Source organism: Lobosporangium transversale, assembly GCF_002105155.1.
Source record: "Lobosporangium transversale strain NRRL 3116 chromosome Unknown BCR41scaffold_40, whole genome shotgun sequence".
Classification (NCBI taxonomy): domain Eukaryota; kingdom Fungi; phylum Mortierellomycota; class Mortierellomycetes; order Mortierellales; family Mortierellaceae; genus Lobosporangium; species Lobosporangium transversale.
The window spans coordinates 368,771-385,905 of record NW_019029018.1 but is presented as its reverse complement, the minus strand read 5'-3'; the positions used below and the strand labels follow the sequence as shown (position 1 = coordinate 385,905).

Below are 17,135 nucleotides of genomic sequence, written 5' to 3'. Positions count from 1 at the left end.
TCAAACAAACAGCCGCCGCATCCAAACAGCCACGCTCAAACAGCCACGCTCAAACAGCCGCGCTCAAACAGCCGCGCTCAAACAGCCGCCGCACCCAAACAGCCGCACTCAAACAAGCAGCTGTATCCAAACGGTCCTGCTCAAACGGCCCTAGACAAATGGCCGGGCTACCACATTCGATCAGCTCTTAATGACCAACCGGCCAGCCCGCCTCCTGGGCATGATGACTAGATGGCAAAGGCCTCTCGAGCAACTCCATAATGGCCAGACCATTTCCCACAGCACACCCTAAAAGGCGCTGGTACTGAAAGCTCGGCACCACTAGCTGAAGAACGAAACCAAAAAAAGGCCGAACAATCCATGAAGCCAAAACAAACGCCTCCAAAAAAAAAAAAAAAAAAAAAAAAAAAAAATCCAAAATCACAAAGAAACAAAAAAAGAAAACAAAGAAACAAAAGAAGAAACAAAGAAACAAAAAAAGAAAACAAAGAAACAAAAGAAGAAACAAAGAAACAAAAAAAGAAAACAAAGAAACAAAAGAAGAAACAAAAGAAGAAACAAAGAAACAAAAAAAGAAAACAAAGAAACAAAAGAAGAAACAAAAGAAGAAACAAAGAAACAAAAAAAGAAAACAAACAAAAAACAAGAAAAATCAACGATGAAAAATAAATAAAGATAATTCAAAGAAAAAAAACCAAAAAAAAAAAAAAAAAAAAAAAAAAAAAAACACCAAATAAATTAATCTTAATCCAAGAAAAGAAAAATAAAAAAAGTCAAGAAAAGAAAAGCCAAAAAAAAAAAAAAAAAAAAAAAAAAAAAACATAAATCAGAAAAACATAAAAAAAACAAAAAAAAACCTCAAGCCAGAAAAACATAAAAAAAAACTCTTACTAACACAAAGCACTCTTAACATAGCAACAATGCACATCCAAGATGCAACAATCGATGCATATCTAAGGTGGGTCCGAACGGGCATGAGCCTACGCTGGTTCTTGAATGAGCCATGCGGTGGCGGAGCCTCTTCGACTGGGAAAGGGAATGGGAATGGGAATGGGTAAATATATGTGTGTGTGTGTGTGCGGGCGTTTGCAAGGCCATGGGGCCTGACCAACGGAGCACGATATGCCAGACCACCTCCACGTGGTGTGCTCCGGACAACATCTTGGAGAGACTTTTCGATGGTGACAAAGGAAAGCACTTTCCAAGGTGGCTAAGAGTCTGGCTTCTTGTAGCTTAGAATAGTAGCCAGGTAAGTTAGATAGCTAGATAGCAAGCAATCCATTAATAAAACAGTGTAAAAAAAAAAAAAAAAAAAGCGTTAAAATGCACTCTGAAAATTGAAAATTTAGTATAGATGATAGCAAGGTGAACTTGTTACCATACTGTCTAGAAAAGTGTTTGTGAAATCTGATCCTAGTCTGTCGAGCCGAGCTGCGGACTTTCATCTAACAAGTGATGGCTGAACTACTTTTCTAGGCCTATAGCTGAATGAATCCTTGTGAGAGCTGTAGAAGGCTGAGGAAGAGAGGAATTAAACCGAGGTGTTGTAGTGGCTGTTCTCGATGAAAATAATAATAATAATAATAATAATAATACTTTATGGCCATTTCGGAACATTCTTACAATATGGCTTCATTGTTGCACTCATAACACTGCCCATTTGTAAAGTAACTGTCTTTTGCTCAAGATCTACGATAACATTTTTTATTTTGTTAATGCCGCTGAATGGTAACATTGTGGGATTGGAGCAACTTTGTTACTAAACTGCATGTGTCTGGATCGCTGCTCACAACCCCATACAAATCTTTGATACTCGGCCAATTGCTTACAATCCACGTTGCATCCTCAAGCTGCATTTGTTGATGCTTATCGCGTAAGAAAAATAAATTAAGTAGACTCTTCAGGTCGACTAGTTCATCTAGACCCGCTCTTAGCCTCAAGTCTAGTGTCTTGATTTTCTCCGATTGTGAAAACCAATCTGTCAGCTCAAGGATCCTCAGTCGAGTCAACCTGCCTATTTGTCTAAACACAACACGCTGCATCTCCATGCCTTCTGTAGTCTCTTGATTAACATCTGCTTCAAGGTCGATGGCCAAATGTATGAGGCCGGTACTGGCCCATTCTGCGCCACAAGTAATCTCTTTCACTGTAGCCCTAGACCCCTTCAGGCGCTTCAGATGTGGACAATTGGATAGGATCGCTTGAACAATGCCATCAGTTCTTTCAGTTTGTCTATTGATTCCAGTGATTCAACAGTAACGCAGAGCCTCTGCTCTCTCCTTTTCAGTACTATGTATCCATCCTCAAGAACCTCCTGCTCCTCTGCTAGTAATTCCCGCATGGAGAGCTGTCCAAACTCACAGTTGTGAGCATGTAGTAGCCTAAGGTCCGTCAACTATCTGAGTATCACCGCCATGTCCTCGTCTTTTATATCCACGCGGTAAAGGTGTAGCTCTGAGATATTTGTCAGTGTGCAGGGCCGGTGAAAGAATGCCGCCCTGTAGAAGTCAATGCCTATTTGCTTTATCTCTATGGCCTCAGGGACCCCTTGAGGGGGATAGAAGAGCAATGATGCTAATCCTGGACATCTCCTAGTCCACATGCCGAGACAATATGACGATGTATGCGGATATGGAGGGTTGAGTATTTGGATATTATCAACGATTAATTTCACAATTGGAAAAACAAATGTATCCGTGTCGTCGCTCAAGAAGTTGGCAGGGAGATGAGAGACCGTTACAGTGTGTATTTCCAAGCGTCTAAGTTTCTTGCAGACTCGAAAAAATAGATCGACTTCTTCTTCGATTATATTCGAGCTGTTAATCTCCAAGATCCTAAGGTTGGTGCATTCCAGCAGTACCTCCCATATTTCTCCCAAACCCGAATACTCGTACATAACCGAAAAGTGAGTGATTGTGGTTCTATGGGTCTTAATGAGCTCGAGAAGGTCGTTCGAGATTGAAGAATGTGTCGGTATTTGGTAGCTGACCCGCTTGAGGCGGCTACAGTCTTTCAATGACCTGTAATCTTCTGATAGGCGAATAAAAAAATGAAGCTCCTCGATGTGCTCCTTGTTGTTCTGTAGTGCTCTCCCTATGGGATACCCTGAATCATCTTCCACAAAAATGCGCTTTCATATGGATCCGACAAGTGTGTTGTGGAAAGTCTTTGAGATGCGAATACAATTAATGATGTCGTCTTGACCCAAGAAATCGCCAACAAGTGAGATGATCTCTGGAATCTCCAAAGGATTCAGTTTGATGTCGCCCGTCATGCAATGAGAGATGATGGGATGGAGTTAAGATTGTCCTTCCTTTTTTTTTAGTAGTGATGGTGGTATTTCGTAGTGGATAGAGGTGGTCATGGTGGAATAGAACTGCAAACGTACTGACTCGCTCCTGCCACGCCCTTTGCCCCCATGTTCTACCGCGCCCTGCAAATTTGTGCTGAACTTTTTTTTTTAGCCCTTGACCGACTTTCCTTCATGAAAATAAGTCTTTATCAGCTGAGCACCAGCGATTAATGGATTCCTCATGGGAAATTGCATATATTCAACAGTTTCCATGCTATTTGAAAGGACTTTCGTTGTTTCATATTAATTTTACTGGTTTGCAAACTTCATATTTCAGTCGTCAGCATAGATATCTAGTTTCACTCAATACTTCTGAATATTCTAAAACAGGTGTGCTACAGCGTAAACTCGCTACTCTTCAAAAACTGGCTCTGGCCCAACGCAGTTTGACATGCTTTTACTAGAAGCGACTAGATCCAGTACTTAACTTTACTGTTTATCATGATGTATGATCCGGGGTATCATGGAGAAGAGACCGGGTTGGTCGGGCTAAAAGACGGACTGGCTGCGTTGTAGGATGGGTTATAGGGTGGGCTATAAGACGGGCTAACTGGGCTGTCGGATGGGTCATAAGACGGGGTGGCTGGCCTGTAGGATGGGCTGTAGGATGGGCTGTAGGATGGGCTGTAGGATGGGCTGTAGGATGGGGTGCTGGAGAACTCTCTAGATCCATAGAAACTCTTCAGACGTGGACAATTGGATAAGATCGATTCAGCAACATCTTCAGTCTTTTTGCTGTATATTTTGAAGTCCAGCACCTCAACTGTATCGCAAAGCCTCTGACTCCTTCTCTTTAGTACTTTACGTCCGTCTTCCAGGCTCTCTTGCTCTTCTGCTAGCAATTCTCGAAGGGAAGCTGGGCCAAAACCACAATGTGGAGCACGTAGTTGCCTTAGTTCAGTCATCTGTCTGAGAAGTGCCGCCAGATCCCCGTCGTTTAAATACATGGGACCGTAGATATCCACTACTGATGCCTCGCCTCGGCGGCAGTCAATAAATAGCTCTGATAGATTTGTCAGTGTGAAGGAATGATGAAGGAATGCTGCCGCGTACAAATTGCTTTGATATCCATCAAGTTGCAGTGACTGCAATCCCGGACATCTCTTAATAAACATGCTGAGGCAATACTCTGACGTCTCCGATAGAGGCAGGTCTATATCGACATCCCAAAGGGCTAGTGTGGTCACATTTGAGAAGATGAATTTGTCCGTGTTGTCGCTCAAGAAGTTGGAAGGAAGCCCATCGAGATATACATTTTGCATATCCAAGCGCTTAATCTTCTTGCAGATTTGAAAAAATAAATCCACGATATCACTGCTTAGTCTCATACGACAAACGGTTAGGTCCTCAAGATGGATGCATTCTAGTGCTGCTTCCCATATCTCTCGTAAAGTCGATTGCTTAAATGATAGCTTCGTAATTGTGGATCCGTGAGCCTTGATGAGATCGGGAAGATAGGAAAGATAGGACAGGTCATAATATTCTCCCATAATATAACTGATGTGTTTGAGGCGATCAAGCCCTTTCAATGATATATATACGTCGGGAAACCTATGAAGAAACCCAAGCTCTTCAATATATTTCTTATATTCCTCCACCATTTCCTTAGTAAAATGTCTTGTGCGATGGCAAACGAGGACTTTTTTCCAAATGAATCCGACAAGAGTATCGTGAAAGGTCTTGGAGACACGAATACAACGTAGAAGGTCCTTCCGGTTTAGGAAGCCACCAATAATCAAAATGATTTTTGGATTTAATTTGAGGTTGTCCATCATGCAAAAAGGGATGGAATGGAGTTGAGATTATCTTTTCTTCTTTCTTTTTTAGGTGGTGATGACACTTTGTAGTGAGCATGGTGAATTGGCTCGCAGTAAACTTGTGATGCTTGATTGAAAGTAGTCGCATGTGCTCGAGGCTCAGTTAGACATCAGTCAATTATAGAGGGTTCCGTTTGATATGATTTAGCACTGCGAAGTTTGGACAGTTTAATTTTCTTGTCCAGATGTACACAGATTTAGAGCGGTCTTCGCCTTTCAAGCTATACGGATACTTTACAGCCGTTGCGCTGGGCTCCCTCATTAATTGATAGCTTGTGGGATACAGAAAGTTTTCTTTCGTGGTTCAAGTGATTTCCCCCTGGATTGGCGCTTGCAATGTTTTAACCTAATTGATATAACTTACTATGTAATATGGAACTAAAGTTCAATAGGACAAAGAGAGGGTTCTTTATTTCTGGACAGACGATATCTTATGTACTGTAAGATCTCGTCTGCCCCACGTGAGTGGTAATTTGAATCATCGTATACGCTATATGGGTCTATATGGTGCAGCGCTTATATCGCTCATGATAGTGGATCTGGTTCGTGATTTCTTTGATACTGTATTCTCAAAATTGACGCAAGAATGCCTAGGGATGGATCCGTGAAGCCAATAGAAATTTTGTCCTCGCGAATAGAGGTGAACCTTTGAGTAGATTCATATCAGCGCCCATGGACACAAGATTGTGATTTACTTGTTGTACACAAAAAAAATTAGCCAATTTAACCAATTTAACTGATCAAAGAAATTTGGAACATTGGCCAAATAAATAGGCCAAATAAATAGGCAAAAAGACAGCCACCAAATAGGCCATAGACACGCATTGCGACTCCTGAATGTCCCTTGGTACATTTCACTCTTCTGACCTTTCTCACTTACACAATCACACAATTGCACATACACATAACCACACGATCACACACACACATAATCGCGCACACAATTACAATCACTCACACATTCGTACATCATGAAGCAATCTGAAATCTCGCAGTCACTCACTTTGTCACAGTATGGTGAGCAACCTGGCCAAGTTTTTGCTGCAACGGATTCCTCTTTCAAAGCGTCGACTTCGACTGCAAAGGCATCCAAAGAACGCTTCACAAAGCAGGATATCGAGAACATTCTGACATGGTTAGAGCGTCCCCCAAATTTCAAGTCAGTTTTTGGTTCTGAAGCTCAAACAGTTCTCGGCATGCCTCGACAGGCCTCCAGTCAAGGCTGGGCAACTTTGGCACAAGTTGTGTCGAAGCAAAACAAAGGTAGACTCTCACTAAACACCAAATCTATGCGCGAGCGTTTCCATCGACATCTTAAGCTTTTTACAGAAACTAAAAAGTTGGAAAACCAGACAGGATTTGGTGTGACTGACGAGGATCACAAAAAAGGGATCTACACAACTAAGCAGAAGCTCGAAAAGATGTGCATCTGCTACGCGAGAATGGATGCTCTCTTTGGTCATAGGTTAAATATCACTCCTCTGTTCAAATTAACCACCGGATTGCAAAATGGTTCAGGAAGTGGCAGGGAAGCCATCGAAAAGGTTTCACGTCATCGATTGATCGTCGAAGAGGAAGAGGGGAAGGAGGAGGAGGAGGCTGTAGGTTTCAACAAACCGATTGGAAATCAAGAAGCGACTGAGGATGGCCAGTTTCTTGGAGATACCACCCTAGTTCATACCACCTTTGATGATAGCCTTTATGATAACTCTAGTACTGGCATTGATTCTGACTTGGGAACAAAAGGAGAGGGCATTGACCTCAATGATGACAACAACAAGGATTCTGATATAGACGACATAAGTGACCTTTCCATCTCTTCCACCTCATCGCCTGTGCTGCATAGTAAACGGAAGCGGAAATTGCCCGGTATTGAATCATTGCAGTCTCCGATCTCCAGGAAGTGGTCCCAAGGAATAGAAGAACGCAGAAAAGGACCATCACTAAATCCGAGTGGTTCTTCGAAGATGCCAAGGAAATCATTCCACTCAGCTTTTGAGCTTCTCAACAACAGAAAACTTAGTGGTAAGGCCTAAACAATCAGTTGAGGCAATTTTATTTTTTATAATCAACGTATACAATTGATATGTATTCTAATATTTTTCATCTAAAGCCAAAGAAAATCTAGAATTGAAGAGGCTGGAGCTGGAGGAAATGAAGATTAGAGAGCAAATGACGCTCGAGAAACAAAAATTGGAAAGACAAATCCAGAAACTTGAACTTGAAAAACAAAGGATGGAGAAAGAGGATGAGCGAGAGAAGCAAAAGATGGAGAAACAGGATCAGCTTGAAAAACAAAGGATGGAGAAAGAGATCAAATTACAGACTATGCAGTTGATGCAGGCAGGGATTGAAAAAGGCATGTCCATCGTGCAGATTCAGTCATTAATAAATTTGCTTCATTAATTTGTCATCTTTAATTTGATCTTTAATTTTGCAAAGGTAATAATCCCTTTGCATAATTGATTTTCAAAGTGATTTTCTTCAAATCCTCTCTGAAATTATGGGTACTCTTCTCTATTTCTTCCTGATGGGGTGCTGGATCACCTTCTTCGAAAATGTTCTCCAAGTACATTTCCCCCCACGTATCTGTGAGACTTACGAGCATGTTATGGAGTACACAGCATCCCATTACCCATCGAACTAGCATCCGCATATCTGCCTCAATTCAAAGTTGATGCCTCATTTCCCGTAAAGAACCCCATCGAGACTTCAGGATTCCGATGCAATGGATTGGGCCGATATGCTTATAGATCAAGCGCCCCTCGTGAATGCATTCAAATTATGTATTGAGCTTCACACCAAAAACCAAAAGTTGCGCTTATGGTCCAGGTAATTTTTTATATGAACACTTGCTTAGAATAAATAATAAAATGAAGAAAAGGGAAAAATCAATCATCGAAATATTTATATGCTGATAAAGCATCCAAGAGTATCACCCGTAGGATGGAAAATCTCCGTGAAGAGATAGCGGCTGGTAACAGCATCGAGAGCTAGTGCTCTCTCTCTGCTACGAGAAAGAGACAATCAGATTTCCTTGAACTTCGCCCAATCTCCTGGCTAATTGAGCTAATAAGTGCATTTTTCCTGACATCGCAAATTATGGAAAACGCAACAGGAGAAAAAAAGAAAGAAAATAGAGAGGGAAAGAAAAGAGAATAGACAAACGAGCTGATACACGAGCCAGAAGTTCAAAGACTAAGATGACCATGGTGGACAGGAGAGTTATCTGGGTCTATTCACAACTTATTTCGTTATGTTTGTAACTATCGTTTACAGCAACTCTATTCGAGATGGTTCCCTCAACGAGATAAACGAGCCCATAAGATAGAACATTGGACTAGTGCAGCCATCAGTGAAGCCACGGGTCGCCCGTCTAGATACTGCTATTGCCATTATTATTATTTTCGATGATCAACTTGGCTGGTACGATGTATTTTCCGCTGGTGTATTGTTCCAGCGTTATGGTGAACCCTAATTCAAAAATATCCTGGGACATGTGCTCTAGACCAACGGTACAAATGCAAGTGAAAATCATCATGATTAGTTCAGATCTGACAAAAACCCTTCTAAGTCCCGGTGTATCGAAAAGCTTTACAACTCCTCCTTTCAACTACATTTACATTATATAGCAGAAATGGATAGTCGAACAATATTTCTCCAGCTGTCTCTGACGGGGACTACACACTACAAATTGATCTCTCAAGTGCAGGATACTGATACGGTTATGGCTTTATTATTTACTCAAGATGTTCAGCTCCCTAGTTATTTCCCCAACTATAGCTTCCACTATGGGGAGAGGAGGCAACAAGGTACATGTATATATCATGTCTAGTTGTAATCAATGCAATATTCATCCGAAAGACTAGTAAACAGTGCCCTTAGGTGAAAATACGACCAGTAAATGTAGCTTAAACACACCAAGCTGAGGTATGCACATGTACATGCATGCAATAAGCACGTTAAGGCAAGCAAGATGCAGGGGTCAAAAGAAAGACATTTATAGACGGGTCTAGTAACGGTATTTTCTAACTCTTTTCACTTCAAACTCCAAGGGGCAAAGTCGGGAAGAAGAAGGGGAAAAAAAAAGAGGTTAGTGTATACAACCGTTGGAAATGAAGAAATCCCTCATCTTCTCATTCTCTCATCCTCTAATCTTCTCATCCTCTCTTCATCCATTGAAATGACAGAACAAAAATACCAACAATTCCGAAAGGTCGACAACGACAGTATTGAAAAAGTTTGTGTCAGAACTAATTCCGTCTCTACAAGCAATGGCGGCTCGGCGTATTGTCTGTGGTTACAAGACATTCGAGAGGTCTTTCCGGATGCAGCGCGATTCAAACTGGATGGACATCCCATTCCATTCCTTTTAGACGTTGATGGCAACAAGTATGTTGTATAATTTACCGTGACGCCTTTTTCAATTGCTTTTATTAAGAGAAAATGGGTGAACTCAATTGACATATTCTTTTTTCTTTTGTTCTGTTAGAATCGAACCTCCACGCATTGCATTCTACCCTGACAAGATCTTAGATGTTATTGCGGAAGTACCACAGATCTGCAGCTGCAGCAGCAACAGCAATAACAACAACAGCGCCATCATCACATCAAGAAATTCAACAAATCTATCCTCCTCTCAAGACCTTTTACCACTATCAAGTCCGGCTCAATCTTCCAACTCTTCTCTCGCTACCTGCAATAATGGACAAAGCGAAATGATAAGTCCTAGCCTTGAAAAGGCTATGGAGTTGCTACAAGAGGTCAAAGGGAGGGGTGACGAAATGCTTAAACTGCAATCGGTGATTTTTGAACTGCAAGCGGAAATGCTTAAACTGCAATTGGAGGCTAGAGAGAAGGATGAAATGATCATTAGTTTGCAACATCAGGCTCTTGACACAATTGCTACCCTTCAAAAGCATGCTAATGCTATCCTTACCCAGAACTTTGAACTTCATGAGTACCCAATCCCTCGACTCTTTATAATTTTACCTGTCGACGCTGCCAAGTGGGATCCAATGAATGTTTTGAGGAACAAGTTCCGTCTTCATTTCCTCTGTGAATGCGGTGAACACACTGTAAACACAAGCAAGAGCAGCCATAACCAAATCCATATTGCCAAACATGACGGGTATGAAATTCAAGACAGCAGAGAGCTCTTTCACAAATATGGAAAGTACATACTCATCCTTTTACAATGGCTTAAGCTGGGAATGAGAACATACTCAGCTGCTTCTCTAACACCAGCCTCAAATCTGGTCGATGCCGGTATCAACTATTCAATCGACTATATGAAGGCACTCTCTACTGAATATCTAGCCTTGAACAATATAAACGCAATCGACGACTATGAAGGACTCGAAGGACCTGATCTCCAACAACTGGGCACATTCCTTCAAATCAACAAAGAAAACAAGCAGCTAGGCAACTTGTACAGGATCACGACCGAAACAGGCCATGTTAAATGGGTTTGTTTTGAACACTATCGTTCAATGTATAAAGAAGTAGAGCAGAAAGTGTATGCAAATGCAGTGGAGATGAATGGAGGCAAATACAACTCGCATCTTGGTAAAGCAACTGTCATACTGAGGTCCAGAACCAGAGCTGAAGAGTTCTTCGATGTACTGGCAAATGCAAGACGTGCATACGAGTTGGATATCACATTCGACTGGGATTGGACCAAGACTGATCTTGTGGAGCTTGAGGAGGCACTAAAGACCTCAAATGTATCAATTCTTCGGCTTGACCTCGGAAAGTCTCAAGAAAGTATAACCAAGAAAATACTTTCAACATCCACACGATATGAAATCCTTGTTCGTATCATGGAATTGAGCAACATGAAGGTCATCCACATCGTTTTATCCCCGGACCTCATAAAGCTTTCTAGTTTACAGCCCAAAAAATCATCACACCTCCATAAGCTGTCCCTTGAGATGAAGCCTCAAAAGATTGGGACTAGTGAATTCCGTGTACTTGTAAATTCACTCAAGACCAACACCAATTTGATCACTTTGGATCTGGATGGCAGTTCGGTCCGGAACGAAGGAGCCCTGGCACTATCCGAGGCGCTCAAGGCTAACACGACTTTAACCACTTTAAGCTTGAGAAAGACTACAATTGGGAGTAAAGGGGCTCTTGCGCTGTCAGAGGCACTCAAAGTCAACATGGCTTTGACCACTTTGAACTTAGAGCACAACATAATTGGAGACGAAGGAGCTGTGGCACTGTCAGAGGCGCTCAAGGTCAACACTGCTTTGTCCACTTTGAGCCTGAATGGCAGCTCAATTGGGAAGGATGGGGCTCTAGCGCTGTCAGAGGCACTCAAGGTTAACAAAGCTTTGGTCACTTTGGAAATGAAGGAAAATTCAATGGGAAAAGAAGGAGTCGTTGCACTGTCAGAGGCGCTTAAGACTAATACGACACTGACGACCTTGAACTTGGAGGCCAACTCAATTGGAAAGGAAGGAGCCCTGGGACTGTCGGAGGCACTCAAAGTCAATACAACCTTGACCATTTTGAAATTACAGCACAACTCAATTGGGCCAGAAGGGGCTCTAGCACTGTCAGAGGCACTCAAGATTAACACAGCTTTGAATATTTTGGAAATGAAGAAGAATTCAATTGAAAACGAGGGAACTCTGGCGCTGTCCGAAGCACTCAAGACTAATACGACATTGACCACGTTGGACTTGGAGCAGAATTTGATTGGAGATCCAGGAGTCCTTGCCTTGTCGGAGGCGCTTAAGGCTAACACGGCCTTGACTACTCTGAATCTGAGGTGGAACTTAATAGGAGATGAAGGAACTCAGGCACTGTCAGAAGCACTCAGAGCTAACACAGCCCTGACCGCTTTGGGATTGGGGTTCAACGCAATTGGGAAGGAAGGAACTCTAGCATTGTCAGAAGCACTCAAGACTAGTCCTACTTTGACAAGCTTGAACTTGTGGGGTAACGCAGTTGGAGATGAAGGAGCTCAGGCACTGTCAGAGGCACTCAAGACCAACACGACGTTGACCACTTTGGTCTTGTATTACAACGCGATTGGGAATGAGGGAGCTCAGGCATTGTCAGAAGCACTCAAACTTAACACGACTCTGATCAACTTGGATTTGTGTTTCAACGAAATTGGGGATGCAGGAGCTCTTGCGCTGTCAGAGGCGCTCAAGACTAACACAGCCTTGACTATCCTGAAATTGAGGAGCAATGCAGTTGGAAATGAAGGAGCTCTTGCGCTGTCAGAGGCACTCAGGGCTAACACAACCTTGGCCATTTTGGAATTGGAGAGCAACAGGATTGGAAAGGAAGGCGCTCTGGCACTATCAGAAGCACTTAAGATTAATAAGGCTTTGCTCCTTCATAAATGAGTATACCCTTAATCAATTACTAAAAAGCCCTGGCTACTCGACTTATTAAACTGAGTAGCTCAGATACGAAGCTTTGTTCAAATAACAACTACTGTAGTATATAGAAACCTCTATACAAGGGTATCATTAATATAATTAATAAAGATGTAATCATAAAAACCGCTGTTACATGTACCATGCTTGTAAATCCTTGCTTAATTTTCCCTGTGCCTTTTGGCTCACTGTTTCTCAACCACACAGATCTAAATCTAGCGAAGTACTCGCGTGAGCCTCTCTTCAAGCGCAACGTAACCAAATAAGTTTTGATGGCTCCTCTATCTGATAAGGAGAATTGTAGTTAACTATGTAACTCCATTGGCAAGCCTCCTCTGCTCAGCTGGACCGAATCAAAGTGAGGAGAGAAACGAAAGGGTCATTGCAAAACGAAGTGAGTTGTCATGTTTGTTGGAACAGAAGCTGCTATTTAACAAAATAGACATGTCTATCCTAGTTTAGAGTTGGAGAGGCTCATCATCCAGGGGAATCTAAGCCACATAAAGGTCCCTGACTAGGATAATGATCGAACCGTCATCTCAACAGGATACCCATGTTAGCGACTCTTAAAAAAAAAAAAAAAAAAAAAAGTGGGTGATACATCAGCTGTGAATGAGGGAATTCTTCATCTCATCTACCGAAACTACAGGGTAAAAATACCAGCCTCAGGTCTTGGTGCTGGTATCGATTATTCAATCAAATATATGGAAGCGCTCTCTAAGGGAAATTCAGTGTTGAACAGCATCAACACAATCGATAACTAAGGGGCACTTGAAGGAGCTGATCTTCAACTGCTGAGCACGTTCCTTAACCAACGATGAAAATAGAAAACTCGGCAACTTGTACAGAACACGGCCGAGGCAGGCCATGTCAAATGGATTTGTTTTGAACACTATCGCCCGAGATATCGAGGAAAAAAAAGAAAGAAAGAAAGCCTTTAAAGATGCAGTGGTGACGAATGGAGACAAATATAACGCATCTCGGTAAAATAGTTATCACTTTGAGATTCAGAAACAGAGCTGAAGGATTCATTGGGGTGCTGGCCAATGTGAAGTGTGTTTACGGGTCGGATACCGCATTCAACTGGGATTGAGCTAGAACTGACCTTGAGGCGTTTGAACATGTACTAAAATCGTCAAGTCTACCGACATTTCAACTCTAACTTGAAAGGCCTCGGGAAAGCATTACCGATAAATTGCTTTCAATACCCACGCGGCATGAAACCCACCCTTGTTCGCGCCATAGAACTGAGCAACATGAAGACAGTCCAAATTGTCCTATTCCAGATTTAACAAATCTTCATAGTTTACAACTCAAATGGCTATCACGCCTTCATAGGCTCTCCTTAACGATGAAGAGTCGATTGATTGAGACTAGTGAGTTTTGAGTGCTTACAAACCCACTCAAGGACAACACCACTTTGGCCGCTTTCATTTTGGGAGATAACTCAAATGAGAAAGAAGGGGGTCTTGTACTCTCAGAGGCACTCAAGACGAACACTTTTTGAAGCTTTGATCTTGCTCTACAACTTAAGTGGGAGAAAGGACCTCTGGGTCTGAAAAAAAGTTAGATCAAAAAGTAAAAAAAACCGAAATTCTAATGAAGAGAAGCGCTACATTTAATCCGAAGATCTGCAGTAGATAGCCATATCGATCTCATTAGCGAAAGCGTAAATTTTAATGTTGGTTGATGAAGTATATATCTATACGTATTGCGAATGGGCTGTTTGTCAGAGGGCCAAAATATTAGAATAACCCATTTTGATCATTCTTCCTTGCAGGTGACTGAAAAAAGCCAAAGGGACTCCAAAATAAAAGTATGAAATTACATGTTTGCATGTCCTTTTGTTGAGAAATCTAAAGGCTTGGGCTATTTACGCCCTTGCAAACTCAATTAACTTTATTTGTTTGTGTACTGGTGTACTGGATGGATATGGACTATGGCTATAATGAACCAATACTACAGACGTGAACTAGTAATATGAAAAATTGTTTTTTTTTGTTCTAGACATTCAACTTGCCATCCCTAACCTGGTCTAGCCATCCATAGCACATCTTTTTGATGTAATCATATTGCTTGCAGTATTCTGTTCCCCCCAAGTCGTAACATCCAAAAGCAACTTTGTCATCTTTGCCATTAAGTGTTTTCACTTCATTAGGGGCGAAGGTTCCATGATCTACACCATCAGTAGCACAAGACCAGCTTTTAAATCCGCTTTTAATATCCATCCTTCCTCTGCTGTTCTTTTTTGTGTAAACGTCCGAAAAGTCATTGTGCCAACCGGTCTGTGCAATGATAATGCCATTTGGATCTGCGAGGACAGCATCGATATCCCAACCAAATCCTACGTTCCGTCGTCTGTAACAAGCCCAATGGCTAGCAAAGACTGAATTCAGGAGCAACAAGGGAACCAAAAGAGCATAAGGAATGATCATTTTGAAGATTGTTAAGAATGGGTACTAGATGTGTTGAATAAGAATAATAATAGAAATAAGATAGATGGTGGTTTTTTTAAAAATCATTAGTTATAGATGTTAACAAACATCACTTTAATCATAATGCGAAAGCCAATAATAATCTTACGAGAACCTGGCTTGATCAAGGGATGTGAGAGCTTCTGTAAACGTTCTTGATGAGGTTCTGGTGAGAGTTCTGTGAGAGATAATCTGTGTGACAACTCTTACAAGGAAATGGAGGGGTATTAATGTTTTCCCAAGAACTTGTCAGTCCGTATCACGGGTTCAAGTAAAAGCTGGACTGTCAGACAAATAGTACACAATAGAGTTGGGCTGTTGTGCATGGGCAGACAAATAGACGGGTGGTGAGGTGAGGATAGGATGTGGGTCCACACACCACATTTATTAAAAGATATGTAAAAAAATAAAAATAAAAAATAAGAACAGTGATAGAACTTATCCATGTTGAATGTTTCTACAAAGTACACGTAATGGTTACACATGCATGCAAGGGAGCACAAACAGTTTTTTTAAATTTCTGGGTCTTGATCTGTCATACACTACAGCACGCTCCTTTAATTTCTTGTCATCTTATAAGCGTTCTATAAAATATGCAGGGTAAACGGCACAAATACAGAGTTGAGCTGTTGGGTAAACAGTACACAATAGAGTGGGCTGTTGGAAAAGCAGAATATGGACTATTGATACAAATACATATATATATTATATATTTATACATGCAAAGTTGGCTGTTGGATAAACGGCAAACACATATTCAGCAGTTGGCTGTTGGGAGCGGTTAAATGTCCGACCTGTATGAAGAAAAAAAATCTTCTCCGACATCCCTCCGTTCACGTTATTGTTTTTTTTTTTAACTCACTTTGCTTGATTTAAATATTACGCATATATTTATGCCCAAAGGCGCTTTAATGTCAGTCTTTCAAATGGGATACAGACCATTAAGAAGATGGAAAGAAAATATCATTGGGGCATTAAGCATTATTTATTGGGGATGCCTGTGTCGAGCCCGTATCAGAGCGCAAGTGAGGCTCTTCTGGATAATGGAAGGTGCTTACTTGCACATTGGGGAAATGGGTCTCAACTCTTAAGGACAACCATCCTTCTATACACCTATATAAATCCATCAATATATTTATTCGGCACCAAATCGTGAACCGGGCTCTAAAGTAATCACTGAGTTGTTTCAACCAAGCGTTCAAAACAGCGTTGCTTATTAGCCCTTTGCCGTCGTGCCTTCCGAGCATATTGAAGCAGAACTCAGTAAGCATTAAGTTATTCAGTTACTAATAAGGAGCATGACTATCATGAGACAGAAATGTATGTTGCAGTAGTAATATAGCTTTGCAGGAGGAGCTTTTCATTCGATTATCTGGTGCTTGTGCCTGGCTGAGTAGGCGATAACCCGAAGCTTTTGTCTGTTGGGTTACGGTTGAACGCATCCAAACCAGAATTTATTGATAACGCGATGATTACCTTCTTTTCGTTTTTTTTTTTTTTTTTTTTTTTTTAATTGAATATAAATGAGAACTTCGGCTCCTGAAGCAACCATGTTACACAGGGTCATAGGTGAATGTCTGTTAGTGTTGGTTAGCTATTGAAGGAGATAAACCTATTGGTCACCTGACAGGGTCTCCATTGCAATTTCTAGTGTAGAGGTTCCTCTTTTTCACCATTCGTATGGGCTCATTTTAAAGGTGAAAATCGGAATATCAATCCTTTGCTTACCTTTCCTTAGATTGACAAGGTTCATGCCACGATAATTTCGCGGAATAAGCTTTCTCCCAGACACAGACATGTATGAAAAGCAGGAGTCGATAAAAAATCAAATGACATTTTTGGATTCAATATTGGATATCGACAGCAGCGCACCAACTTTATGATCTTGAGCATCAGCTTTTGTAAGAGATGTGATCCAAGCCCATGTCCTTAAATTTCACATCATCAACTTTCCATCTGAAGCCAATGTCAAGTTAAGAGATATCACTCTAATTAAATCGATTATAATATCAGAGCAAACTACCATAGATATTTTACAGTTGGCGCTTTGCTATTTTATATATTATTGCTTAGTATTCGGTCACCTAAATCCTGA

At 41.4% G+C, this 17,135-nt stretch overlaps 8 protein-coding genes across 8 annotated transcripts; 4 read left to right on the top strand and 4 right to left on the bottom strand.

The window, feature by feature from the left end:
• The first annotated feature begins 866 nt into the window (after positions 1-866).
• On the top strand, positions 867-1,417 carry BCR41DRAFT_159054 (hypothetical protein). The gene is made up of 2 exons (XM_022019641.1): positions 867-1,249; positions 1,391-1,417. The coding sequence occupies exon 1, from the start codon at positions 1,004-1,006 to the stop codon at positions 1,235-1,237; it is 234 nt and encodes a 77-aa protein (XP_021878164.1). The 5' UTR covers positions 867-1,003; the 3' UTR covers positions 1,238-1,249; positions 1,391-1,417.
• A 295-nt stretch (positions 1,418-1,712) lies between these two features.
• On the bottom strand, positions 1,713-3,377 carry BCR41DRAFT_388849 (hypothetical protein; the record flags this gene model as incomplete). Its single annotated transcript, XM_022028047.1, has 3 exons — positions 3,184-3,377; positions 2,411-3,093; positions 1,713-2,171 (listed from the first exon to the last, which is right to left on the bottom strand). The coding sequence occupies exons 1-3, from the start codon at positions 3,272-3,274 to the stop codon at positions 1,713-1,715; spliced, it is 1,233 nt and encodes a 410-aa protein (XP_021878163.1). The 5' UTR covers positions 3,275-3,377.
• A 207-nt stretch (positions 3,378-3,584) lies between these two features.
• Positions 3,585-5,311, bottom strand: BCR41DRAFT_424744 (hypothetical protein). The gene has a single exon (XM_022030484.1). It carries the CDS (start codon positions 5,125-5,127, stop codon positions 3,814-3,816), a length of 1,314 nt encoding a protein of 437 aa, XP_021878162.1. The 5' UTR covers positions 5,128-5,311; the 3' UTR covers positions 3,585-3,813.
• Positions 5,312-6,296: 985 nt separating this feature from the next.
• BCR41DRAFT_292255 (hypothetical protein) lies at positions 6,297-6,656 on the top strand (the record flags this gene model as incomplete). Its single annotated transcript, XM_022020364.1, has 1 exon — positions 6,297-6,656. A coding segment is annotated over one exon (360 nt), but the record flags the coding sequence as incomplete, so codon positions are not given.
• A 618-nt stretch (positions 6,657-7,274) lies between these two features.
• Positions 7,275-7,900, top strand: BCR41DRAFT_412203 (hypothetical protein). The gene has a single exon (XM_022029467.1). The coding sequence runs from the start codon at positions 7,324-7,326 to the stop codon at positions 7,573-7,575; it is 252 nt and encodes an 83-aa protein (XP_021878160.1). The 5' UTR covers positions 7,275-7,323; the 3' UTR covers positions 7,576-7,900.
• A 1,279-nt stretch (positions 7,901-9,179) lies between these two features.
• BCR41DRAFT_424742 (hypothetical protein) lies at positions 9,180-12,670 on the top strand. The gene is made up of 2 exons (XM_022030483.1): positions 9,180-9,561; positions 9,662-12,670. The coding sequence occupies exons 1-2, from the start codon at positions 9,353-9,355 to the stop codon at positions 12,531-12,533; spliced, it is 3,081 nt and encodes a 1,026-aa protein (XP_021878159.1). The 5' UTR covers positions 9,180-9,352; the 3' UTR covers positions 12,534-12,670.
• A 1,899-nt stretch (positions 12,671-14,569) lies between these two features.
• BCR41DRAFT_424741 (hypothetical protein) lies at positions 14,570-15,206 on the bottom strand (the record flags this gene model as incomplete). Its single annotated transcript, XM_022030482.1, has 2 exons — positions 15,150-15,206; positions 14,570-15,025 (listed from the first exon to the last, which is right to left on the bottom strand). Exon 2 carries the CDS (start codon positions 14,999-15,001, stop codon positions 14,570-14,572), a length of 432 nt encoding a protein of 143 aa, XP_021878158.1. The 5' UTR covers positions 15,002-15,025; positions 15,150-15,206.
• A 418-nt stretch (positions 15,207-15,624) lies between these two features.
• Positions 15,625-16,410, bottom strand: BCR41DRAFT_412195 (hypothetical protein; the record flags this gene model as incomplete). Its single annotated transcript, XM_022029466.1, has 2 exons — positions 16,099-16,410; positions 15,625-15,720 (listed from the first exon to the last, which is right to left on the bottom strand). The coding sequence occupies exons 1-2, from the start codon at positions 16,309-16,311 to the stop codon at positions 15,625-15,627; spliced, it is 309 nt and encodes a 102-aa protein (XP_021878157.1). The 5' UTR covers positions 16,312-16,410.
• Between the last annotated feature and the right edge of the window lie 725 nt (positions 16,411-17,135).

Bases quoted from the DNA above. Each gene is read 5' to 3' on its own strand.
- BCR41DRAFT_159054 (XM_022019641.1), top strand. From the start codon at position 1,004: ATGCGGTGGCGGAGCCTCTTCGACTGGGAAAGGGAATGGGAATGGGAA.
- BCR41DRAFT_424744 (XM_022030484.1), bottom strand. From the start codon at position 5,127: ATGATGGACAACCTCAAATTAAATCCAAAAATCATTTTGATTATTGGT.
- BCR41DRAFT_412203 (XM_022029467.1), top strand. From the start codon at position 7,324: ATGAAGATTAGAGAGCAAATGACGCTCGAGAAACAAAAATTGGAAAGA.
- BCR41DRAFT_424742 (XM_022030483.1), top strand. From the start codon at position 9,353: ATGACAGAACAAAAATACCAACAATTCCGAAAGGTCGACAACGACAGT. The intron at 9,562-9,661 runs GTATGTTGTATA...TTGTTCTGTTAG, and splicing joins TTAGACGTTGATGGCAACAA to AATCGAACCTCCACGCATTG.